At 43.3% G+C, this 27,442-nt stretch overlaps 1 protein-coding gene across 5 annotated transcripts in view; it reads left to right on the top strand.

Annotated features, from left to right (window-relative positions):
* The window catches only part of LOC144889479 (ATP-binding cassette sub-family C member 8-like), a 96,074-nt gene extending 69,522 nt beyond the window's left edge, over positions 1 to 26,552 (top strand). For 3 of the 5 annotated variants that reach the window (XR_013621766.1, XR_013621769.1, XR_013621768.1), the window contains 2 exons: positions 3,292 to 3,991; positions 9,285 to 10,092. Coding sequence is in view for 1 of the 5 variants with exons in the window: in XM_078769740.1 (XP_078625866.1) it covers positions 3,292 to 3,397; positions 23,737 to 23,755 (125 nt within the window). In the remaining 4 variants the exon portion in view is untranslated. Of the gene's footprint in view, positions 1 to 3,291; positions 3,992 to 9,284; positions 10,093 to 23,736; positions 23,794 to 25,731 lie in introns of those variants that run through there. The other 2 variants (XM_078769740.1, XR_013621767.1) reach the window with 2 other exon arrangements.
* The last annotated feature ends 890 nt before the right edge of the window (positions 26,553 to 27,442 follow it).

The following is a 27,442-nucleotide window of genomic DNA, read 5'->3' as shown; positions in this document are numbered from 1 at the left end:
TATCTCCGAGATGTATGGACCGATTTTGTTCATACTTCGCACAAAGACAATATATGAACGTATACATATGCACATCATTTTGTTTCGCGATGCAATCAAAGATGGCTGACTGGTGGCCACTTTAGTTGTAAAAAAACCCCAATGTTGAACACGTCCTCAAGCATTTCTCGGACATGCATTTACCGATCTTGTTCAAAATTGGCACATAGTTGGTTTACATAGGCACGTCATTTTGTTTTGAGATCAGATCCAAAATGGCCGACTGGCGGCTATTTTGTTACTTAAATGTGTCCCCAACCTCCTTGAGAGAGGACCCAGTGAGTTGGTACTCATTTTGCCGACCTTGGAAGGAACCCTATCTGGTGTTAATTCAACTGCTGAATTGAGTCAACCCCACCTGGTGTTAATTCAACAGCTGACTGGGATTCTAACTCAGGACCCTAGGATCCCAAGCCCTCCACCCTAACCGTTAAGCCAACAACGGGCTTCGGGTGATTGGAGGCAGTCATAAGAAATGCTTCAATGTTTGAAGAGCCCTTATTCAAAGTTTAAATTGTATATGATCTGGGGGGCATGCATCCCCCATGCCCCCCCCCACCCCCCGTCATATATCATCACCCTGTTGTCGTCATTTCAGTTCCCCCCAGTCATCAAGTGTGATAATTTGCCCCAAACAGGTATATGATGTAATATATGAACGTTCCCTAAAGGTTTATGAAAGAAACATAGGTGGCAAAGCCAAATGGCATTGCATTCTACCTTTCAGAAGCGTAATTGTCGGCAATAAAACTCTCCCAATATGTAGGATAAATATGTGAGGGACATACATACATACATACATACAGACAAACACTGTAAACACAGGAACCAAACATCTATGCCGTAAAAAAATCATTTGTTTAATCACGAATTTGCCAGTTCTAAACGATCCCTCAGAGCTGAAGAAGAAGAAGCGCTAATGTATGGTTTAGTCACATTGCGGTTTGAACGGAAACATTTATTATTCTACGACAGTAGATACCCTTTAGAGTTTAGAAGGACATGGAACGAGCATACAAAATTATATCTATATACAGTAGTGATATTTTGCGAAGCAATATAAAAATATTTGAAACTACACAGAAAAAACCCACAAACAACAACAACCACAGCCACGATAACAATCGAGTGTTATAAAATATCCTTATTTTTATGTGTTTTACTTCGTGTTTCACGTTTTTGTTTGTGTTTCACACTGAATGAAAAACTTAGAGGAACGGCCACTGGAGCATGCAGATTGTGATACATGAAAGGTAACATCGAGGCTCGTGTAAGAGCTAACATCAATCACAAAAAAAAACAACAAACGGACACACAAAACATAAAAAAAGGGAGCGGGAGACGAGATGTGGAGAGAGGGCAGCACACAAGTACAACAGCAGAGATCAGGTACAACAGAAGATCTGTGGGAGGGGGAGGGCTTGGGGGGAGGAGGCATGGGAAGGTGGGGGTGGGGGGGGGGGGTTGCGTGGGAAAGTATAAAACACATGGACACTACTGGAACTTCCAGGAAAGAAAAAAGTCGGTATTTAAAAAAAAAAAGTGGATCTGGGGTGAATTAACGGGGGTAGAAAAGATCAAGGCTTGGATGGGGGAAGATAAGACATGGTGGTGAACAGCTGTTTTAAAGACCTGGAGGGAGGAGTGGGATTGAAGAGAGTGAGGGAGTTTGTTCCATAGGCGGGAGAAAAGAGGAATGAAAGAGTGAAGGTGAATAGAGATTCTTGATTTTGGCAATAGGTTCAATGATATGTCCGGCCTGAACAGCATAGGAATCAAAATGGCGGTGTGTGGACTCAGCCGTACCACCTTAATGACATGACATCGCCCCTGTCATGTGACCAGATCCTCAGCTCTGATTAGTGTACGTTTGAGGCGACATACATACATACATACATACATACATACATACATACATACATACGGGCTACGCCGTAGAAAATAGAATGGCACTCGGTGGAGCGCATATCTCCACCAAGCTAAACAGTTTAAGTTTTGTACATCACTGATAGGCTGGATCTACATCCGTACCTGAACCAGAATCTAATCGGCTTGTTTTGTACCACTGTGTTGATCCCTCGGGAAAATCGATTGAATCTCCGAGACCATGCCAGGACCGCTGCCTGCAAACGTTTTCACATCAATTTCAAATGAAATTTATTTTTAAAATTGATATAGCCGTTGCAGCATTTTACACTGGTTGTGCTGATGCCTTGTGGGATTTGTTTCTCGGTCGGACACCTCTCTAAGTGTAACATCCCACATCCCTTTTTTCCAAATGGAGAAATCGACAGACCCCAAAAATTTTCCCCAGTCGCCTGCCCTCTTGGATATGCACACTTACATTTGCAACCAGATTGTATGAGTTTCATATTGGGAGTTATAAGCAATGGGATGCATTAAGTATCCTTTTAATAAGTTTAATATGGGTATACGTTTTAGTATCTCTCTGTCTCTTTCTTTTTCTCTTTCTCTTTCTCTTTGATATGCACACTTAGTCGGTATTTCAAAAATTCGGTATTTCCAAAAAAAAGTGGATCTGGGGTGAATTAACGGGGGTAGAAAAGATCAAGGTTTTGGATGGGGGAAGATAAGACATGGTGGTAAACAGCTGTTTTAAAGACCTGGAGGGAGGAGTGGGCTTTCTCTTTCTCTTTCTCTTTCTCTTTCTCTCTGATGTGCGATACTCTTCACAAAGCATCGGTATCAGATTTCCGAGCAAAGGGTTACACTAGGTGATTTGTCATTACCTTCACAGCAGTAGTTAGGGCTGGAATTTGGAATTTGTTCATGGTACCGGCAAGTGTTCACCTACTCTTTGTGAAGGACACCATGGGGTCTTTAACATCCACCAACTAATGTTTGGAGATGGGATGCCCATTTAATGTCCATCAAAGGGACGGCACAAACATCAATGAATCCCCCTGGGTGTGAAACACTGGGATGACAGTTTATAGCTGGGTCAGGATTCAAACCCAGGCTAGACAACTTAGAGGTGAATGTGCATACGTCTAAGCCATCCACCTCCTCCACTCCCCCCTCACCCCCCCCCCCCTCCCCCAGCCTCCAACCCAACATTAGTTGACTAAGATCCTCATCCTGCAGTTCACTGGAATTTTGGCTGGTTTAATGTCTTAAGAGTAATTCTCAATCCTCCATTATCCCTTTTCCTTCAAATATTTGAATTTAGCATCCTGGCTTGAGAGCTCTTCCCACTTATATACTGTGTGTGTGTGTGTGTTTGTGCACCAGGCCAGTTGACAATGATTGTGGGAAAGGTCGGCTGTGGAAAATCATCCCTGCTGTGTGCTTTGCTTGGAGAGATGCAGCTCAGTGGCGGTTCTGTCTGCTGGAATTGGTGCTGATCTTATGTTTCTGCTTTCTGCACACCCAGAGCTCATTAGCTAAATAATTTGCACTGCTGACAGCCCCATATCTAGAGAAGAAGTGTATTTTACACATTATTTGAGGTTATAATGAAATTCTCTTGAGCTAATTATAATCTGGAGGTGGCATATGTTCTTTATGTCTTCTCTTTTTCCCTCCTACTTTTACCCCATTTATCTTCACCCTAGCCCCCATTATTTCCTACTGGAACACTCATCATGCTTTAATTGGCTTAGTCCAGTCTGTGCTGCATTTGTGAGTTGAACAGACGCCGAATAAAGGCCTAGTATCCGACATGGCACTGCCATGTCCCAATGTATTTAATTTACTCCATGATAAATAGATTGCCTCCAAGAAGAAGTAATAAAAGAACAAGAGAAAAATGACCACAGTGTGGTCACCAGCTGCGACGTGTAGAATCATGAGGATATCCGTTGCAATATGCGCTACCAAATTCGACCAGTCATTAAATTATACGCATGCACTAGCGTCTTTTTGTCTTTCAGTTCTGGTCTTGTCCTTTGTTTTGCGACGCAACATGCTTCATAAACTGATTACATATAATGTATGGACATGAATGTTATTAGTCCCCTACCGGTGTACTATAGGTTAGGAGGGGACTATAGGTTTGCACTCCGTCTCTCCGTCTGTCAGTCCGTCACGCAAAGAACAGTTTTCCAGACTTTTTTCTAAACTCTCAATGCTAATGATTTCAAACTTGGTACCTGGTTTCCTCATGATAAGTTACAGATCAAATTCGAGCTTCACGACGTTTCGATCATTTTTGACAAAGTTATGGCACTTTGAACTTTGGTAATTTCCCCAACAGTTTTCCGGACGACAGACTGCTGGTAGGGGACATGTATTGCAGCGCAATACTCAGAATGCTTGTTCACTTTGTCATTTGGCGTGATTGAATGGGCTTTAAAAATCCGGCAACGGGCCGATTGGGAAACGCATTTAATGCGCCGTTCAAAAATTACGTAACACGTTTCTGGGTCTTGATTAAACCGAACTAATAATTTAACACTCGACACAAATCCAATGGAAACGTGACGAAGCAAAGCTGGGCAGTCCATAATCAGCAGAGGCCTGCATTGCCCGAATGTGCTCAACCATGCAGGAAACAAGATGGCGACCATATCACTTCGTCTTGGCACTATGGTGGGTGGAGTCAAGCATCAGATGTGGGTGTGGTCCGGCAGCTGTCCGGCCAATGGGTGCACACTTCAAAAATCGACACCCAACAAGAATTCCAACAACAGCAACCGTTTTGAATTTTTTTGTGAATTTTCCAACATTGTTTTCTTTATTTTGAAAGATTGTTTCCAAAGGATGCTGAACATGCATCATCTGGGCAAGGTGATGTTAAACTTGTTTCTCTGTTTACAACATGAATGTATTTTCTCTGTCATTTTGAAAAAAAATTGAATCAACAGGATGTTGTGATGACAAGAAGTCAGGATTTTGTGATGACACAGTGTCAGGATGGCCGAGCGATCTAAGGCGCTGCGTTCAGGTCACAGTCTGCCTTGGAGGCGTGGATTCAAATCCCACTCCTGACATGATTATTATTTTTAACAACCTCGAGACGTCATCGTTCATCCCAAAGACTTTGAGGAAATTGAAGAACATTTGCACATTGAGTCACTAAATGGGAAAACCAACTATTTTTGAGGTCAAAAGGTCAAAGGTAAACTCAAAGTCAAACCTCTAAAATCATCAATTTTCATCTGAAAAATCGTCACTTCACATCCTGTTAACCCGAGCTTTGATCAATATCGTCAATTTTAATCTTGATGAAATGGACAATTTGATGGATCAATGGCAACCTTTTTTGGGGCGGTGGGGGTGTACTTTGCAAGTGTCGTGCTCTGCATGACGTCTTCTTTTTAAAATTAGTCGTTTGGGTCTGCTGCAGGTGTGTAACTTGTCTTTCTCAAAATAATTTTCACTCTACTATGAATTATTATACTTTCCAACATTCTGACGCTTAATGAGACTATGTAGTCAGGGTGGCCGAGTGGTCTCAGGCGCTGCGTTGAGGTCGCAGTCGGTGGCCGAGTGGTCTCAGGTGCTGCGTTGAGGTCGCAGTCTCATCTGGAGGCGTGGGTTCGAATCCCACCTCCTGACATGATTGTTTTGACACTCTCAATCACGTCGTGGTTGGAGTGTCTTCTCTGAATGTGGGAGGTCGGTGTGTGGAGTCCTGGCTGAGTCAGCCCAAGCACGTTTAAAAGAGTTTGTGCTGCTTCCTTGCTTGACGCTCAGCATTTTAAAAAGAATGGAACACGGACAAACAACCATTGTCTGGTAATAATAGTGCAAGCTGTATTGCTTTATGGTTTACTCAGTCAGGAAGTTATCGCTGTCCCGCTCTCTCTGTGCTCTGTGAGTCCCTTTTGTTTTGTTAAATAATACCAGGTGGGTTAACTCAGCCTGGCATTTTTTTGAGGTCGGCAAAATGAGTACCAGCTTACGAGAACCAGGGGGCACTGCATCAGCTGCACAGCAGTGCTCGCTCCCTGCAATGATGCAACCAGCAGCCACAGACTGCATACGAAATAATAATACTGTGCGGGGTATCTTGTTTTATGGACTCTCTAGTTTCAAAAGTGAATATTGACCTTTACCTGCGTGCGCAGCTTTTCCAACGCAGTGCGGGAAGCAGCCGCCGTGAAGGGGAGACAGACGTATGCATGGACAGACACCACGGTTCACATTATATAATAGATAAAGAGGAGGAAAAATAAGAATGGAATGATAATGCAGAATAAGCCAAATTAAATTTGTGACCGAAATAGGTATTGTCAAAGTTACAGATTTACTCTCCTCAGTAATGCTGATGCATTGTGAATAAAGCAGTAAATTGGCAATATTTTGTTCAGTTTTGAGAAGATTTTGGCTCCACTTTAGAAAAACATTCCTTCGGGAAGCCCTGCAATCGTATAACCTCAGCTCCGATGAAGGAAGAAAAATTCTCCAGTCATGGAGTGAGGGCCTGCAAACTAGTCATGGAAGCCATGCTTTGTCTCAAGTGGTTGCAGTTAGCCAGAAGCTTTCCAAATGGAGGAGAGAGTGGTGTGGATGAGACTATAATGTTGGCACAAATCAAAGCCTGTCACTTAGCTTTGGAGACGGGAAATAATTTGACGAGACCGGTACAGAACCTACGTGATACAATTACCACGCGCAGCAGTCACGGTTCACCCGCTATATAAACAAGCATTCTGAGTATTGCGCTGCAATACATGTCCCCTACCAAAGTTCAAAGTGCCATAACTTTGTCAAAAATGATCGAATATGCAAATTTATGCACGGTTGATGCTGGTTTTCAAACTTGATCTGAGGTATGCTGAGACACGTGTGTCACGCCTCGCCTCGTTGATAAGCCCGCAAGGTCGCTCCGTGGAGCGGCCTGCACGTATTGCACTGTGTGAATTATATAAATTATTACCAACTCACGGTCTGAGGTACTAGCGATTCAAGAGATATCCATTTTTTTATGGCACATTGCAGAAGCCAATGCGAGGTTTCTTCTTCCTCAGCTTGTCACAACTCTGTCAAATGCGATCGAGTTAAAAAAGTCAAAATTTGACCAAATCTGTTTTATTCCTTTGTTAATATACCTCAGCTATTGACAAATCTTAAATTAGAATTTTATTTGAGGTTAAAATGACCGCGACAGGTCGTGTCCAACGATGCTTTCAGTCTGGACATGTGATAAATAATTAAATCCGCAAACGTGAAGCCTCTTCTTCTTCACGAAATAACAACTTCTAGCTTCCAGACCGTACATCCAATCATCTTGAAATTTTGCAGACTTGTTACACTTCATGGCTTCTAGTATAGTATGAAGTTTCACGTCGATCAATAAAGCGATTCAAGAGATATCCATTTTAAAAATATTTTCGTTTAATTAACGATATCTGCCAAACCACGTGAGCTATCGCAAATTCCAAAAGGACATTTTAGTAGACTGACATGCGGAACAGATCTGTGAAGTTTCCCCTCGATTGGATCAAAAATGAGGGAGGGGCTCGGTTTTAAAGGTTCATGTTTAAAAACGTCATAACTCTGAAACCATGTGACGCATGACGTCATGCTCGCTGACTTTTTTGTTCGTCATGGGTATGTGATTCTGCCTGCAAAGTTTGGCCTCGATCTGTTCAGCCGTTGAAGAGAAAAAGGGGTTTTCGTGTTTTCACGAAAAACAATATGGCGCCCGAACCACGTGACCTATGACGTCATAATTACCATTAAAATATTCTACAGACCGAGTCCCTCCTTTGGTTAAAATTTGATCTCAATCGGTCCTACTAGTACCGACTGCAAAGCCGCAATGAGTCGGCGAAGCCAAAGCCTCTTGCCACTATTTTTACCCATCACTATGGCATCAGTAGGTTAGGTAGTTGGTAGTAGGTAGGTGTAGTAGGTACCGTACCTGGTAAGACTTGGTAAAAGAGAAGAGCAGACAGTCCTCAAAAAAACATGACCCATCACCAGGGACATCTACTGCAGCATATTCCCAAAAAGAAGACAATGGTGTCACATCCGATGGCTTTACTTGGTGCAACGTAAAAACCTCTCTCAAGTTACCATGGACTGTTGTCGAATCATGTTTCAGTGATGATAGCACTGGTGGAGGTTGTACCATTTTTCCTTTCATTTCGGTTCTTGTTCTTTCTCCGTAACAGACAACAGTGCCCAAAGCAATGACGATTTAGCTTAGGAAATTTGAGTATATGATGAGAACTATTTCGAGCAGTATATGGTTATGCGTGATTCGGTTGTTTTGCACCAACCTCGTTCCCGGCGTCGCAGACGTGTCGAGGGCGCTGGTAAGATGTCCTGTGTCGAGGGCGCTGGTAAGATGTCCTGTGTCGAGGGCGCTGATTGGCTGATTCGGTTCTCCGACGGCCACGAGATTTCTAAAAAATAATTTTTCGTCAATGTGAGAATATTTGACGCCGTTTTCACCGTCCGAAACGCGTAATAATATTTTTTCAAATGCTCGAATCTCATTGGTTCTGGTCTTTGATGACGATTTTCGTTGAAGATAACGAGGTTGGTCTTAACGTATTTTAATTACTAATGAGAGGTTTCATTAGATTATGAATCAAAGAACGACGGGTGAAACAAGCTCCTATTGAACGTTTTCGCAATAGTTTTATGCAAACCTCCGCATCCGGTCGATGGCTGTCTCCAGCACTCCATCCAGTGAGTGATTTCATTTTAGACATATTTTTGCAAATGCTCGACTCTCATTGGGTCCGGTGTTTGGTGACGCGTTTTGTTGAAGATAACCAGGTCCGTGCGGGCCGATGTTGGTCTTAAATTATTTTATTAATACATCGGAGGTGCATAAGATTGTGAATCAAACGACGACGGGTGAAAGAAACTCCTAATGAACGTTTTAAATTTGTTATGCATACTTCCGCCTCCACAAGATGGCTGCGTCCACGGCGCTTCAGATTCTCGAGCCAAGGCATAATCAGGTTTTCAACATAATACGTACTCGTTTATTGACAACACCAGCTTCGCCGGCTATTATTGCAGAGAAAATCTTTTTTAAAGGAAATTAAAACGTAAAATGGCACTAAGTTAAGGATCATCAGAATTATCAGAATTCCCAAAGTTCAAAGTGCCATAACTTTGTCAAAAATGATCGAAACGTCGTGAAGTTCGAACTTGATCTGTAAATTATCATGAGGAAACGATGTGCCAAGTTTGAAATCATTAGCATTAAGAGTTAAGAAAGAAAGTCCGGAAAACTGTTCTTTGCGTGATGGACTGACGGACTGAAGGACTGACGGACGGCGTGCAAACCTATAGTCCCCTCCGGTGTACACCGGTAGGGGACTAATAAGGCATGAGATAAGTCCCAGCAGATTTTGCATTTGTCCAGGTTTGAGATGCTTTCGTTTTCGTGGTAGCAGATTCATACATATATCTTCACCGTCTGGACTGGCCATGTTGTTTTTTCTTCAAATTTTCAAAAGCCGACTATGCAGAACTGACCCGGCGTAATGGTTGGAGCCTGGGTGTTGGAGATTCAAACGCCTATTTTTATTTGTTCTCTCTGTTCTTTTTATTTGTTGTTCTCTGTTGTTGTTTTTTTGTTGTTGTTCTGGTTCTCTCTTTTTGTCTGTGCAAATCTCTGTGCAATTTTGATAGTTTGATGGTTATAGATATTTGTTTTTTGTGCTAGGTTTTTATTGTGCTATTGCTTATGTTTTTGTCATCATTTTTTTTTTTTATGCATTTGGAAATAAATTCCAAAATATTTTATCCTAAGATTGTGAGCTTTGTTTTACGGTCCATTTTTGTGGACTGGTAATAAAATTTAATTCAGTTAAATTCAATATAAACTTTTGATAAGTGTAACTGATATACTGTGCCGAGTTTCAGGTGAAGCAGGCACCTGCATATTTTTCACTTGCACTTTTCACACACATTTCACTTTTCACTTTCACTTCAGTTTCATTCTTGTAAAGACCACCAGAGGGCTGTAATCGTCTGTTCTGCTGGTGATCCCCAACACATAGAATGTACATTATGCAGAAAAACAACAATAAAGCGAATTAAGGTTTGAGTTGTACAAAGATGAAATGGTATTTTTCTCAAATCTCGCAAATTACAGCAATAAATTGGCTTTTATAAATCAACGACGTGATTTTTGATCAAACAAATCCTGTGCCATTGGTTTTTTTTAACGGATTCTGCTGCAGATTAATGAGTAATGTGGACAAGTGCAAGGAAAATTCTAAACTCACCTCTCCACCCCCCTCCCCCTCCAATAAAAAAAACCTTATTCCTTACCTGATAGAATAACTTCATGGATACGATCTACCCCAATGGTCCACACTAAACCAGATTCACCCATCCCATGCTCGGATAGCTCAATACCTGCGTTATTGGGAAATTAAACACAGCTCAGCGTGTGACCATGACCACCCTGTGGACCATATAGGTAACCGTGACCAGACTATGGACCTTGTAGGTAACTGTAACCAAACCGTGGACCATATACAGTCACGTGAAAAAGTAAGTACACCCCACATAAAGTTTTGACTTTTTCAACATATTTCAACACACAGCTATTTGATCTTCATTTCAACAATATTGATAGATAAAGGTGATAAAATATAACAAATATCATGAAACATTTACATTTTGTAGTCCATTGTATAATTTAAATAAACATAAATGCTAATTTCACATGTGGAAAAAGTAAGTTCACCCCAACATTTATCACTACATCAAACACCTAAAATTAGAATCAGGTGCACCAGCTCAGGTGCAAATGATTAGAACATCGTTAGAGAGGACCTTGGAGGAACCTGTCTTATTTAAACCTCAGACATTTAGTTTGGTTTGCTCTTTGTTGTTGAAGTGTGTGGCGTCACCATGCCTAGATCAAAAGAGCTCTCTGAGGCCTTCAGAAAGAAGGTTATAGATGCCTACGAGTCTGAGAAGGGATTTAAAAAGATCTCCAAACAATTTGAAATCAATCATTCGACTGTCCGGAAGATCATCTACAAGTGGAGAAGATTCCAAACAACTGCCAACTTGTTCAGGCCAGGCCGCCCCAGCAAGTTCTGCCCGAGAGCAGACCGCAAGATGCTGAAAGAAGTCCCTAAGAACCCCCAGAATGTCATCACGGGACCTACAGGCAGCTCTTGCCACTGTTGATGTCAAAGTTCACGAGTCTTCCATTAGAAAGAGGCTGTACAAATTTGATCTACATGGGAGGTGTGCCAGGAGGAAACCTTTACTGTCCAGAAAGAACATCAGGGCAAGACGAAAAGTTTGCCAATGAACACAGAGGCAAAGACCAGCACTTCTGGAACAATGTGCTCTGGACAGATGAGTCAAAGGTCGAGCTATTTGGCCACAGTACCAGAAGACATGTTTGGCGAAAAGCAAAGACAGCATTTGACCACAAGAACCTGACACAAACTGGAAAGCATGGTGGTGGAAATATTATGGTTTGGGGCAGCTTTGCTGCATCAGGTCCTGGGCAGCCCACCATCATAGAATCCACCATGAATTCTTCATTGTACCAGAGGGTGCTTGAGGATAATGTGAGGCCATCTGTCGGAAAGTTGAAGCTCAACCGAAGGTGGACCTCGCAACATGACAATGACCCTAAACATACCAGTAAATCCACCAAGGAATGGCTGAAAAGAAAGAAATGGAGGGTTCTGGAATGGCCAAGTCAAAGCCCGGATCTAAATCCCATTGAGATGTTGTGGGGGGATTTGAAACGAGCTGTGCATGCCAGAAACCCCTCAAACATCGCACAGCTGAAAGAAAGAATTCTGCATGGAGGAGTGGGCAAAAATTTCTCCCAGTCGATGTCAGAGACTGGTAGACAGTTATAAGAAATGCCTACTTGAGGTTGTTTCTGCCGAAGGGGGAAATACCACCTATTAGAGCCAAGGGTGTACTTACTTTTTCCACAGAAGGAAATGGCATCTTTGTTAATTTTTTGTTGAATAAATTATTGCAAAGTCAATTTTTGATTGTTTTTTGCTCAATTAGATCACCTTTATCTATAGATACTGTTTAAATGAAAATCAAATATTGATATGTCCACATATGTTAAAAAGATTTTTAAAAAACATTTCATGGGGTGTACTTACTTTTTCACATGACTGTCGGTAACCAGGACCACACTGTGGACCATATAGGTCACCATGACCACACTGTGGACCATGTGGGTCACCATAACCACACCGTGGACCATGTAGATAACCGTGACCACACCGTGGACCATATAAATGACCGTGACAAGACTGTGGACGATATAGGTAACCGTGACCACACCGTGGACCAAGTAGGTAATGGTGACCACACCGTGGACCTTGTAGGTAACCATGACCACACCGTGGACCATATAGGTAAGCGTGACCACACCGTGGACCTTATAGGTAACCGTGACCATACCGTGGACCTTATAAGTAACGTGACCACACCGTGGACTTTATAGGTAAGCGTGACCACACCGTGGACCATATAGCTAACCATGACCACACCGTGGACCATGTAGATAACCGTGACCACACCATGGACCATATAGATGACCGTAACAAGCCTGTGAACCATATAGGGAACTGTGACCACACAGTGGACCATGTAGGTAACTGTGACCACACTGTGGACCATATAGTTAACCGTGACCACACTGTGGACCATATAGGTAACCATGACCACACCGTGGACCATGTAGATAACCGAGACCACACCGTGGACCATATATATGACCACTGCGAATCGCGAGTACCAGTTGCTTTCGTGCACCGTCTGTAATTGCGAGTACCAGTGCACCGTCTGTCCCAGTTGCTTTCCGTAGGTTGGTTAAGGGTGATCGGACTCGCACCCCTGACTTAATTTGATCATTTTTTGGAGGGAACATAACACAGAACTTACATATCCCACCTCCAAGTACAGCACTGTAAGCCAACCATTTGTAACGATCGAGCCACTCTCTGCGAAAATTCAGCACATATGAACCATTTTGTCCCTTCCGGTTGATCCGTTGGACACACAGGGAATCAAAATGTTGTGGGCAGTGATGCTCATTTAAGACTAAGTACTTGATTTTCTCGTTATCGGCCACAATATCACCGACATCATAAGCTGGCGCGGGCTGTACGCCTTCCAACACAGGCACTGATTTGTCGTTTGTTGCATCACTCACTTTGAGTGTTTGTATTGCCAAGGGGATCGGAAGACGTGGTTGCTTCATTACAATACGGCGTACTCGTACCTCTGGTTGTGCCTCAGTTGCTGGTGCTGCTGCAGGCCTACCCAGTGGGTGTTGTGCCTCATCTGTTGTTATATTTATAACTAGGGCATTGCCCGTACTATATCTATATCTAAAATTATATCCCCCCCCCTCTATTTACATGAAATGGTTTGGTCCAAAGCGAACGGCTTGCGAGTACGGTGACAATCCCCCCCCTCTATTTACATGCAATGGTTTGGTCCAAAGCGAACGGCTTCCGGAGTTTGGTAAAGAAATCGCCATCGCGTGCACAAACGCGCAGGAAAGCGAATGAATCGCAAATTCGGTTTTATTAGTTTTAAAACGTAGTTTAACGCCAACATAGTTTGCAAACGTGAAATAAATGAATACGCTCTCAAATGTGCCATCCGAGGCAGAGTGTGTCCTCCACGTTCGGCACACGCGATCGTTCGCTGCTCTCTGATTGGTTGAATCGTTTTTTGGACATAGCTCGGTAAGTAATTGTCCGATTAATATGAAACCTTGAAAAGGCACATCCTCGGGTCCCCAGCAATATACCTGGCAAGTTAAAAGTATATCGGACCCGTGGTTGTCGAGAAACAGCGGTCACAGACAAACAGACGTACAAACGTACAAACGTACAGACAGAGATTACTGGAATTATAGATAGATATGGTCTGTCGCAGTGATGGACGAAAAGAAGTCCGTAATATACCTCTTTTTTGGATCTTCCATGACACTCACTCGTTTAGACTTTTGTCTTAAGACAAAGTAAGTGATCCGATGTTTGTCGATATGATACCTCTGTAGACCGCATTGACCAGTTTCCTCAGCGCTCAGCAATGCATTATTGGATGGACGAGTCCACTAACGTGCTCGGCGAGGGGTGTTCACAATAGGATTGTACTATTGTGAACGTACCCCATGTCGAGCGATTTAATGAACTCGTCGACATAGCACATGAGTATCGATCCTGTACACACACGAATAATTGACACAAACATGAAGAGAAATTTGAATTCTGCGCAAACTGTACTGCAACCATTATAATTGTGCTCCGCTGTAAACGAGTTTTAATGTAATGCTGTATATTTATGCTCCGCCCATGTTTGCCTCATCGCATATTCAATTCAAGCTCCACCCATGTGTTGCGTCATCGCCACGTCGTCATCGTCCGCGTCATATCCGCTGAAGTGACTGCTTTTTTTTTCTTTTTTTTGTATACTGAATCGAGGCTCGTGAAAGAGCTAACATTTATTTCACAAACAAATCAACCAGCCGCCTGAAACGTTCCTTGTTCAAAATAATCTGGACACGAGGGCCGTTCCGGGATATTCAGAGCTTATAATTGATCAAAAATCCAGAGAAGAGGGGATGCGCACCCCCTGCTCATCCTGGATCGAAGGGGGCAAGGGTATGCACCCCCTGAACCCCTCTGGATCCGCCCCCTGCCCTGTCATGTGACCAGATCCTCAGCTCTGATTGGTATATGTTTGAGCGGACATACGGACGGACAAACTGTTCTTGACGGCTTTGCTCTATGGGCGACGCCGTAAAAAAACAATTTCAATTTGTGTGGATGGTGTACCGACAGACCCATGGTGGAACTGTAAACTCCCGTCGAACCTGAGGTAGATATAACAATAACAATAAAAATAATACAACAAAAATAATTAATAATATCGAAACAAAACGCCACACATTATATTTACTGACCACGCCCCCTTTGTTTGTCACCTGACGTCACCACATTAAGCATTGTGACCTGACGGCATAATCGTTACGTCAGTCACGTCGTCGTGACGTCACGTCACGTCACGACGTCGTCGACGTTACGACGACAACGGTAGAGTGACGTTACGACGACACGGTTTCCACGGTGACGACGACGGTGAGTCAGTAGTAGTGTTAACAGAATGCGTGTTACGAGCTTCAGTTTAACACACATTCTATATGTGTGAGTGCAATTATAATCATTCAGTTTATTGAGTGTGTTCGTCTTTCCATTAAGGTCAAATGTCGAAGGTGAGTCTGGTCAAACGATGTCGTCGGTCGAGCTCGCGAATTTCCCGTTAATGACGTCATGTGGGCATTTTACATCTTTTTTATTCTTCTGAAATCAATGTGAATTATTTTGCCTTTGATTGATATCCTCGCAGTTAGAAGCGATAACATATCTGGTGTTATGATAACTGATAACATATCTGATAACATATCTGGATCGTCCCTCGCTTTGGATTGGACGTTAAACCGGTTGTCCCTCATGCGTGTTTGTCGGTTGCACCCACTGAACTATAACACTACGTGGAACGGACAGTCTGCGAACACACACACAAAAGGCCCATAGGCAGTGAGTTTTACATGAAGCCACGGGATCGCAATGCATTATGGGATTTAGTCACGCAAAAAGCGTATTGCTTTTGTATCGCTGTGATTGAACGACGTACACATCTTGCAAGATTTATATAGAGATTTCTTTCATAATTGCACATTTGTTCTTAGTTGTTTCACTTCGGTGACATGATACTAGAGTAAAACAGAATGCCATCCTGTTCTGCAATCAACTGCACGAATCGAGATGTTCGTGAAAATCGCGAGAAAGGGTTGACATTTCACAGGTAAGGAAACGCCAATTTTTTTCCATTTTTTTCCCTTGTCACCCTTTTGTCACTTACATGTAATCACTTTTTTTTTCAGGTTTCCACGATGCAACCCAGATCGGTTGAGGCAATGGCTGATAAACATGCGGAGGGACAGATGGATGCCAACAGCCAGGTCTGTGCTATGCTCCAAGCACTTCACAGCACAAAGCTTCCACACGTTTGGACTGCGTGTAAAGCTCCGTGATTCTGCTGTGCCAACAATATTTGACCTCCCTCGTCATCTCCAAAAGGTATGTTGTATTCACATCTGTACATTTAAATCCAAGTTGCTCTGAGTGTACACTGTTCTATTATTAATAATTATATCAAACTTAGACTAAGAAATACAGGTAGAGTACATTGTGACATGTACAGTATATATGTCACATGTGATTCCATCTTTGATATTGTGTGTCTTGATCAGGTTTTGAGGTACTAAGACAATCCTTCACATCAGAAATAATTGATGCAATTGGTGAGGTGTAAAACAAAATTAAATTTCATAATGAATTTTAGTAACACTTTGGAATAAAGCCATTGTTTAAGGGATGACAATTTTCACCAAAAGAGGCACCTGTCATTAGACGGCTGCAATAAAATAGTTTTAAAGAATTTATCTTTATATCTGATGACATTGTCTATTTGATTGTCTTAGTCTCTTAGACAACTAATGTATTGAAAGAGATCACATTTTGGGAACATTTATGTTACCTGCTAATGCACACTGGCAGAAATTCTGATTTTGTTTGTGTGCACACAAATGGGCAACCAATGTAAGACCTTCTGGTACTTTGTGATTAAAATACTAATTTATGAAATTTACTAGTTCCTATAGTGATTACAGCAATTTTAATTATTAGCTTCTGCAATGTACATCACTGTTTGCATGGAATTACCCTTTGAAATTTTGTTTTTTGTTTTTTGTTTCAGAAAGTGAACAACCGGAAATGCCCAGCAGTCCGCATTTCTACACCACCTTTAAGGGAACCAGATCTTCATTCTTGCCCATTGCCACAGCAAAATGCCCCTGTTGACCCGCTGGCTGAGCACAATTATGCTACAATGGACTCTCCGAGGAAATTGAAGCACAAGTTAGATAAGTCCATAGAGAGACTGGAAATATGTCAAAAGAAAATGAAAGTAGTGCATCAACGAACACGCCGTTTTAAGCGGAAGGTAGAGACCCTGAGAGGTGTCATCAATGAGCTACGGAATGAAAACCTGATTTCCACCAATTGCGCGGACTTGCTTGATGGCACCATTGATGGCATACCTAAAGATTTGATGACAAGAATCGTTGAATGCAAAAAGGGAAAGGGATCATCTGCTTATCCTGAGGAGCTGAAGTCCTTTGCACTCACACTACAATTCTACTCGGCAAAGGCTTATGAATATGTCAGAAAAACTTTTGACTTGAGCATACCCCACCCACGCCAACTTCGGAGATGGTACAGTAGGATTGATGGTGATCCAGGTTTCACGAAACAGGCATTCTCCTCACTAGCAGGAAAAGTGACCAGAAACAGAGAAACTGGAAAGGAGACTATCATCGCCTTGATGTTGGACGAGATGTCTATTCACAAGCATGTGGAATTTGCTGAAGGCAAATATCATGGCTATGTAGATGTTGGAAATGGTGCAACAGATGATGCCACCCCATTAGCTAAAGATGCCCTTGTTCTCATGGCAGTCTCAGTGAATGAATCTTGGAAAATACCATTAGCATATTTCCTCATAGATGGAATGACGGGAGCAGAAAGGGCAAATTTGGTTCTGGAATGTCTGTTGCGACTGAATAACATTGGTGTACGTGCTGTGTCATTAACGTGCGATGGGCCATCCTGCCATATTGCAATGATGAAGGTACTAGGAGCAAACGTGAACATCAATGGAATGGATCCTTCATTTCCACACCCAGCTGACCCTTCCGTGCGCGTATATGTGATACTTGACGTCTGCCATATGCTGAAACTACTTCGCAATTCATTTGCAGATGGTGGGATTTTTAGAACGCAGGATGGTCAAAGTGTGAAATGGACATACATTGAAGAGCTTCACAAACTTCAAGGATCTGAAGGACTCCGACTTGGGAACAAGGTAAAAAATGCCCACATTCAGTGGAGAACGCAGAAAATGAAAGTGAACCTGGCAGCACAAATATTCAGTGCCAGTGTTGCTGATGCTCTGCAATATTGCGAAGAAAAACTTCAACTTCCACAATTCCAGGGCTGCAGTGCAACTATAGAGTTTCTTCGGCATGTTGATTCAGCCTTCGATGCTTTAAACAGCAGAAATCCGTTTGGAAGGGGGCTGAAAGCACCATTGAAAGGGGACAACCATGCATCCATTCAACAACGATTGCATGATGCTGAAGTCTTCCTTCTCGGTCTCAAAGATGGATCTGGTAGGAAAATGTGTGAAGGACCAAGAAAGACTGGTTTTGTTGGCTTCGTTGTTAGCATCAGAAGCATTTTAAACATGTATCAAGAACTTGTCGCACCAACCGATGCCCCACTCAAATACCTACTAACGTATAAATTCTCTCAGGATCACATTGAATTGTTCTTTTCCGCCCTCAGAGCACGTGGAGGATTCAACAACAACCCCACTGCAAGACAGTTCAAAGCTGCATACAAACGCCTGTTGATGAGACATCACATAAAAAATGGCACTGGGAACTGTATTCTTCGTGATGACACAGCCATTCTTCACACTGAGAGCGTCAATGATGTCACAACTATGAACATTACTCGAAAGTATGATCTCATTCCCAGACAACCCAGCAAGACAGATCATGACTACAGTGACATGCCACATATTGAGCCCTTATCAGAATATAAGGATGCGGCTGTCAACTACATCAGTGGATACATTGTGAAATCTCTTAGGCTGCATATGGACTGTATGGAATGTGCCAATGCAATGTCATCTTCTGATGGCAATGCTCATGACTTTGTCACCATGAAAGATCGCGGGAGGCTGCAGAGGCCATCAGCTAGCGTAGTATCTGTATGTAGAGAAACAGAGAAATGTTTCCAGCGACTTCTAAGAATAACTCAAGGAAAGCTTCCTCAAGGCCGTGGAGTGACATCTGCTATCTCTTCCTCAGTTCTGGAGAACACAAGCCACATGAACTTATTTCCTCAGTTGCACCGTCACCAGTTTGATACTACAATTGACAACAACCACATTCACAGCCTGATCAAGAAAATTGCATCACGGTATGGACAGATCAAGCTCTACCACTTAGGAAGGGTAAAAACAGATGCTGCTACCGGGCCCAAAGTAAGGAAGCTCCTAGCCAAAACAATTTTGTTTCGTCATCAGTAGACATGGACTTTATATTATGTAGAAAATGATAATAAATTGGATTTTTTTTTTTATTAGCATACAACATCCAGATATTTCAAAGACATGTATGATCTTAATGATAGTGAAAATTATTGTCACTGGTAATTTTTTTAATAGTATGAAGCTTTGACACTTGACTGTGTACAGTAATTTGCCTTGTTATTTGTATAACTACAGTTGAAAGTTCTTGCCTCACTCTCATCAGCTCATTTCTGAAATGCAACATATTTGTTACTGTATACACTGTACAGAAAATGTTCATGTACCTATCATGGACATTTATGCATGTTTACTCACTATTATATCTATGTATGTGTACATGTATGAAGTATATGATGCAATTTAAGCGCTTTGTTGTGCTACACTTCCTTTAATTTTTTTTGACATGTTTATTGTAATTTGCTTTGTGTGTGAATTATGGACAGTATGCCACAAAATTACCTAAACTCGACCTTGATAGCCATGTTTTGCCTTGTATTTTGTGCAAGTACAGTGTACATTACAGTATTAGTCATGTGTGTAACATTGATAATCATGGATTCAATATTTTTAGTACGTTCTTGCGATGAAAATAATGGCAAAATTTATCTTGGAAAACTTACACCTACCCACAAAGGCTATGGGGGCATTCATTTTTATGGGTGCATACGATAGGGGGCGCCATACATGTCGGTGGCTTCAGCGGATCACGGGCACCGTCCGTTCCACGTAGTGTTATAGTTCAGTGGTTGCACCTCATAAAAACTGTCATGGTCGCTCCACGCTCACTTTACGTGCAAGACCAACAACAACAACAACATGCATTTTAAGGCCATTTTCCCTGCTAGAGCGGGGATGAGCCTTGCGGTCCCCATGACAATCTGCTCCATTTTGCCCTATTTTCTGCATCTCCCCTTGTTAACCCCCTTGCCCGCATTTCTTCTTCCACCATCTTTAGCCAAGTCTTTCTCGGTTTTCCCCGTCCTCTACTTCCTTCTGCATTAATTTCCATCACTCTTCTCAACCACTCACTTTCATCCTTCCTCAACACATGACCAAACCATCTCGACCTGTTCCTCTTCACAGCATCAATCACCGGCTCTATTCCCATCATCTTTCGCAATTCATCATTTGTCTTCCTCTCTCTCAACGATTTTTTTTTTTTTTTTTTTGTATACTGAATCGAGGCTCGTGAAAGAGCTAACATTTATTTCACAAACAAATCAACCAGACAAACAAAATATACAAAAAGAGGGAGCGGAAGACAAGATGGGGAGAGAAGGGGAAGCACACAACCACAACATTTGAGAGCAGGGAGAAGTGTGGGAGGGAGAGGGCTTGGGGGCAGGAGGCGTGGGAAGGGGAGAGGCGGGGGGGGGGGGGGGGGGAGAGGTATAAAACACAAGGGGACCGAAATTAGCGGGGGTAGAAAAGATCAAGGTTTTGGATGGGGGAGGATAAGAGATGGTGGTGAACAGCTGTTTTAAAGACCTGGAGGGTGGAGTGGGATTGAAGAGAGTGAGGGAGTTTGTTCCAGAGGTGGGAGAAAAGAGGAATGAAGGAGTGAAGGTGAGCAGAAAGTCTTGATTTTGGCAGTTTATCCATAAGAGGGTTGCAGGCAGATCTTGTGCGACCTGTAGGAATATTTGGGGGACAGAGCCCAGAGAGGGCTGGGGGGGGCAAGGCCAGAGAGGAGTCGGTAGAAGACGGAAAGACCACCAACCTGCCTGCGGTGAGTGAGTGAAAGGCCCTTGGAGTTAGCCTCATCGTGGGAGATTCCAATGATTCTGAACGCTTTGGTTTCAGCAGCGTGAAGACGGGCTAGGTGTGAGGCAGGAGCACCAGACCAGAGGGGAGAGCAGTATTCCATAGAGCTGCGGACGAAAGCCTTGTATGTGGTGAGGAGCTCAGGTGTGCCAAGGAAGGACTTCACACGACGGAGGATGCCCAGTCGGCGACTGGCTTTGGAGGCCAGATTTGAAATGTGGTTTTCCCAGGAAAGATCATGGCAAATAGTGAGACCCAAAAGCTTGAGTGACAGAACTTCTTGGAGAGGATTATTCAGAAAGTGGATGGGAGGGTTTTCCAGTCGGTCTTTTCGGAGAGACATCGTAAGAGTGTGAGATTTATCAGGATTGAAAGACATGTTCCATTTGTTTGCCCAGTCTGTGATTTTGTCCAGGTCTGCAGAGAGTGAGGAGGCTGCAGACTGCCGATCTGAGGGATGAGGAATGGAGCGACAGAGAGTAGAGTCGTCAGCAAAGAGATAGAGAGGATTTTCAAGAGAGTCAGAGAGATCATTGATGAAGACCAGAAAAAGCACAGGGCCCAGAACACTACCTTGGGGAACTCTAGCCTGAACAGGAAGAGGAGATGAGAGAAAACTATTCAGGGCCACACGTTGACTACGACCAGAGAGGAAGTCTGCGAGCCATGCGTGGAGATTTCCATGGATACCAAAGGAGGAGAGTTTGGTGAGCAGAGCACAGTGCCAGACCGTATCGAAGGCACGTGAAATGTCAAGGGAACAAAAAAAACCACCTTTAGAGGCCATTTTTCCCCGCAAAGCGGGGGTTGGCCTTTTTCGGGAACCGTGGTTGTTGTTGTTTTTCGGTCCCCTATTTGAAGCAATGTTTTATGGCCGGATGCCCTTCCTGACGCCAACCCTTTTTGCCGTCTTTAACGACAAACAGCGAATTACCAGTGAACTGGTACTCAATTAGCCGACCTCGGAAGGATGACAGGCTGAGTCAACCCCCCTGGCGTTAATTCAGCGATCGACCGGGATTCGAACCCAGGATCCTTGGAATCCTAAGCCGGCACCCTAGCCGCTAGCCCAACACCAGGGATTGTCAAGGGAGACAATGTCAAGGGAGACAGCTCTAATTTCCTGTTTGGCATTGAGGACCTCCATCCATTGTTGAGAAAGCAGAAGCAGCATGTCCAGAGTAGAGTGACCAGGTCTGAAACCAAATTGATGATCAGAGATCAAGCCATTGGAGAAGAGGAAAGATTTCATATCTGAAGCAATGATGGATTCCATGACTTTGCTGATAATTGGGAGAAGGCACATCCGATACTCCGCACATCCACCGAACCATTCGCATTTCCACCCTTTCCAGCCTTCGTTGCTGCTCTACGTTCATTACCCATGTCTCGCTCCCATAAATCATAACACTTCTCACACATGCAGTATACACCGTTCCCTTCAGCTTCAACGACACTCCCCTCATCATCAGCACGCCACTCAGTTCCCGAAACTTCTTCCATGCACATCTCACTCTAGCAACCGTTGCCGAGTCTTGATCCACCTTCTCCATTCAGCATGTCTCCGAGGTTGCAAAATGTTTTCACACCTTCCAGCTTCACGCCGTCTCCAAGATCCAACTCAACATTTCCTCCATCTGCAGCTCCCTCTGTGCACACCTTACATTTGAAAGTAGCTGCCACGCTGGTTAATGACCCTCTCAGACCACTGCATTTTTGATGAACCCACTCAGCGCACATTGTACATTGAATGGAGTTCACTCCGACACCCTTCCTGCACACAGCACATGGCCACTTCCCAGTTTTTTCCACCTCACCACATGCTTTACCACTTGCCATCACCTTTGTCTTTCCGATATTCACCTTCAGACCTTTTGTCTCCATACATTCCTTCCACTTGTTCATCTTTTCCTTCAGTCCATCCATACTTTTCGCAATCAACTTTACGTGCAACACCAACAGATGAAAACTGCGCTGATTTGCATGTCATAACCAGCTGTACCTAGGAGTGTCGCCAGAGGGAGCCTAAGGTGTGCTGAAAGTAGTTTGGAGGACAGAGAGATTGACGAGTGGACGCAGCGAACCATCTTCTGTCTGTCTGTGTCTGGTCTGTGATTTTGACCAGTTCTGCAGAGAGTGAGGAAGCTGCGGACTGCCGATCTGAGGGATGAGGTATGGAGCGGCAGAGAGTGGAGTCATCAGCAAAGAGATAGAGAGGATTTTCCAGAGAGTCGAAGAGATTATTGTTGAAATCGGAAAAAGCACAGAACCCAAAACACTGCCTTGGGAACTCCAGCCTGAACAGGAAGGGAAGATGAGAGAAATCCATTCAGGGCCACACGTTGACGACGACCAGAGATGAAGTCCGCAAGCCATGCGTGGAGATTTCCATGGATACCATAGGAGGAGAGTTTGGTGAGCAGAGCGGGGTGCCAGACTGTATCGAAGACACGGTGATATATCAAGGGAGACAGCTCTAATTTCCTGTTTGACATTGAGGACCTCCCTCCATTGTTGAGACAGCAGAAACAGCATGTCCAGAATAAAGTGACTCCACCAGGATGAACTTGTGGCTTTATTTTCTGCAGGTGTTAAGCAGACATTATGCTTTGTTCGGATTTTGTAAGATTGAAAAATCTGGTAATAGACCAATTTATATGTGGGAAATTATGTCAAAAAATACATTGTGAAACATTCTCTCTCCCATGAGAATTGTGAGAATTGCTCTTTGCATTTGCTGGATGTCTTTTCATTCGTGTATGGTTAATTATTCATATATTTAAAATTAACATTTTTGGTTGTTATCGTTTTTAACAGGCTTCATAATGTTTTGTGACTACCTGGCCCGCCTTTTTCAAGATAAAGACTCCAAAGGTAAGAAAAATGCAAATAAGTAGAATCTGAGACTATTTCTTGATCCCACATTGACTTTCCTGTGTTGTATACTAGCCGAAAGCACCCGGGGTTGCCCGAGTCCTTTTGAATGAATTTACTACTATAATTCAGCTTTGACTCGCGGCCGTAGAAGATTGACTACTATAATTCAGCTCAGCTTTTAATTGCGAAATGGGCCCAGCCCGGCCGAAGCGGCCTCGACCGGCCTCGTAACCTAGCCCATAACCTTCCCGGGGCCCGTTCCCGACATTTTTAGTTCTTTTTGAATGAATTTACTACTATAATTCAGCTTTTACTCACGGTTGTAGAAGATTGACTACTATAATTCAGCTCAGCTTTTAATTGTGAAATGGGCCAAGCCCGGCCGAGCTGGGCCTCGACCGGCCTTGCCACCTAGCCTAAAACCTCCCCGGGGCCCGTCCCGACATTTTTTGTTTTTGAGGTTTCCTCTTATCTTTCACCATTCAGGAGATCAGTGTGTGCAGACAAACAAACAAACAAACAAACAAAAACTTTCTTTTTTTCAGTGCATTCAGAAAGTATTCAGACCCCTTCACTTTTTTCACATTTTGTTATGTTGCAGTCTTATGCTGAAATCGTTTAAATTCATTTTTTCCTTCATCAATCTACGCTCAATACCCCATAATGACAAAGAGAAAACAGGATTTTAGAAAGTTTTGCAAATATATTGTTGCGGTTTTTAGAACCCTCCACTTTGTAAATATTTGTAATAATCCCTTATAAATAATCCCCTGTAAATATCCCCATTTTCTAATGTTAAACGAGAGCACCCTAGTTAGTCCACAGCAACACGTAGAACACCATAGGATCTTCTTTAGTTATTTCATTCGTATGTGTTTCAGGTAAGGATCTGTTCCCAATAGTTTGACTCTGCGTTGCATCAATCAAATAACCTAGGCCCCTTCTCAAATTCCCATCCTATTAATTTTGCGGCTTTACCCTCTCCAAATTGTATTACGCGCCTCTGCCAGCCGCAGCCGCCTCAGCGTTCGCTGCCTTTTGGTTGTTCGCTGCCAGCCGCCATAAGCCACGCGGCCGAGTTGGAGAAGAAGGGGGAGGAGCGCCAGGAACGAAGGCGTGGCCGCTCAACGCACCATCAAGGGGCGGACCGATGAGCGCTCACGACCAATCGGGGCCGAGGCAAGCGCACGGATGGGCGTATCCTAAAAGCAGCGGCTTGATACGCGATCGGCCAATATAAGCGCTCACGTGGGACTACTTGAGGGGATGTGCCTGGGAGAACGACTTCAGCAGATGAGAGGCGAGTCGTGCGACAAAGAGTGGTGAAGGGGTCCTTACTTGTCGTTTTCACGAACTGTTGGAGGCGCGCAACTGGTTGAAGGCGAAGGAGTCAATCTATTACGTACGCAGCATCCCAGTCTTCCCACCCCCCCCCCCCCCCCCCCACGATATAATTGTCCTGTCGCGTTCAACGACACGCGGAGCATTTTGAGTTCCTATATGAGTCCAGACTTTGAGACACCCTGCATATTGCTCTCCAAAAGTTTTGAATTGTTTTTAACCATTTCACACTTTTGGGTGGTTTCATTTTTAAGGTGAATTATAATCTCACTTTTTGTGTTATTTGATTTCGCTTACGAATAATTTTGGAATACGCTTACTGTATTTTGTGTATGTTTTGGCTGACTGGTACTCTTAGTCTCCCACTCCAGGCAATGCAAACAAATAGATAACCATAATGCACAGACTACAATTGTGGCAGATACAACAAGTCTTTCAGAAAATGAGAGTGGTCCTTGAGTGGCTTGCAATGAAAGATTACTAATTAAATAATCCTCTGAATAATGCATAGAATTAACAAATCAAATACAATTGTTCATGTGTGTCTCTCAAGTGAAAAAAAAATTCCTCACTTTTTGACTTTTCATGTTGCAGCAGGTAACAAAGGAAAAAGAACATTGGTTGGGAAAAATCCACCGAAAGAAGAAACGAGGCGAAAGCTGAAGGGAACAGCTAACGCTGGGAAAAATGACAGACTGGCTGAAGTCTCCCCCAGAAAATCGGAGAGGGGCCGAGGGCAAGCAAGAGCTTCACCTGCAGCTGTTGTGAGAAGGGTTAACAATGTAACCAACGCTTCAGGTGCAAAAGTGCAAACAGCTGCCAAAAAGGTGAGAGCAGCACAAACTGAAAAAGCAACATTTGAAGGCAACAAAGCGGCACATAAAAAGAAACTTCAGGATGGAGCCGTTCGAGCAGTGACTGTTGCTCCTGGTCCAGGTGAGCTTCAAGACCCTCGGTCGCATTTTTGCTTGGCTCACAGAGGCGATCCCCAAAATGTTGGACATTGTAAACAAGAGATAATTAGCCTTGGACCATGAAAAACTATATAAACTAGAACGGGCACTCGGTAGAGCGCATACCTTCGCCGCAGCTACTTTTGTTGCCAAAATAAAAGACTACAAGATCTGTGTAGCAAAGCCACACCTACGTTGTCATGCGGGAAGATTTGTTTCAAATTAAACCATTCTATCCCGCCAAAAGTTTGATATTGTAATCACATCCATGTGGTGGTACTTGATAACATTTGGACTCTATGTGCTGCGAAGTGCTGCAAAAATATGAGACAGAGAAATGGTTGTTCTGTTGATATGTATTTTATTATATTTTTCTGACAAGTACATAACTATACATGTCCAAAGCCGGACGTTCGTGAAACAAGTTCCCTGAACATTACCATTAAATTGTGTAACATCCATAAAAAAATGAATGAGAATTAATACCTTTAATTTGTATTACTTTTGAAATTCTTGTTTTGCAATTGAGAACAATTGGAGAAAAGTTACAGCATAATGTAAACATGCATACTCCTATTGAAAAACAATACATGAACTATATGTTACTAACAATACATCAGCCTAAAATAGAACGTAGTATTCCAATTGACCTAACTGTATGCAGTCATACATGAACTAGTGATAATTGTGTATAATATAAAAGAACTAAAAGTAGGAATACATCTCATCATAGGTGAAAAGTCACATTTGCAGAGAGACGCAAATGATATCGTGGTCTGAATAATATGTGTCCACGACATCCACATGTACAGTGACTGGCTGGTTGACGTAGACGTGGTCCAGTAGCGATCCTTGGTCAGTCGTTGGTCCGGTCACACACTGGCGAAACCCGTGGTGAGCCATCAGCTGGAGGATGTCATGGTCAGGGGTGTCCAGCAAGTCAAAATTGAAATCTCCGAGGAGGACCGTCAGGTTTTCTGTGTTCAGTGTGGTCATCAGTTGTTGAAGACGGTCTTTGAATATCCTAGGACCCTGTGATGGAGGCCTGTACACGGTCACGATGTTGATTGTCCTTCGGTGGGCGTGGAGGGCGATTCCTGTGTACTCCAGTGCTGTGGATGGTGTGTCCAAACTCGCTGGAGTCATCTCCTGTGGAGCCTGAATCATAATGCCTCCTCTGTGAATCCCGTGGTCGAGGGGCCTCTCAGCTCGAAAGCATTGAACGTCCTGCTTGAGCATTTGTTCCGGTCCTAGTCGTTGGCCGTCATGCAAAAATGTCTCAGCAAAACAGAGCACATCCATCTTTCTGATAGCTGGATCGTTCCTCATGTCATCAAAGTGCTCGAGATAAG

This window comes from Myxine glutinosa, chromosome 1 (assembly GCF_964187855.1).
Source record: "Myxine glutinosa chromosome 1, kmMyxGlut1.1, whole genome shotgun sequence".
Taxonomy (NCBI): Eukaryota; Metazoa; Chordata; class Myxini; order Myxiniformes; family Myxinidae; genus Myxine; species Myxine glutinosa.
Note: the sequence above shows the minus strand (reverse complement) of the source record. Positions and strands in the feature narration are given on the sequence as shown.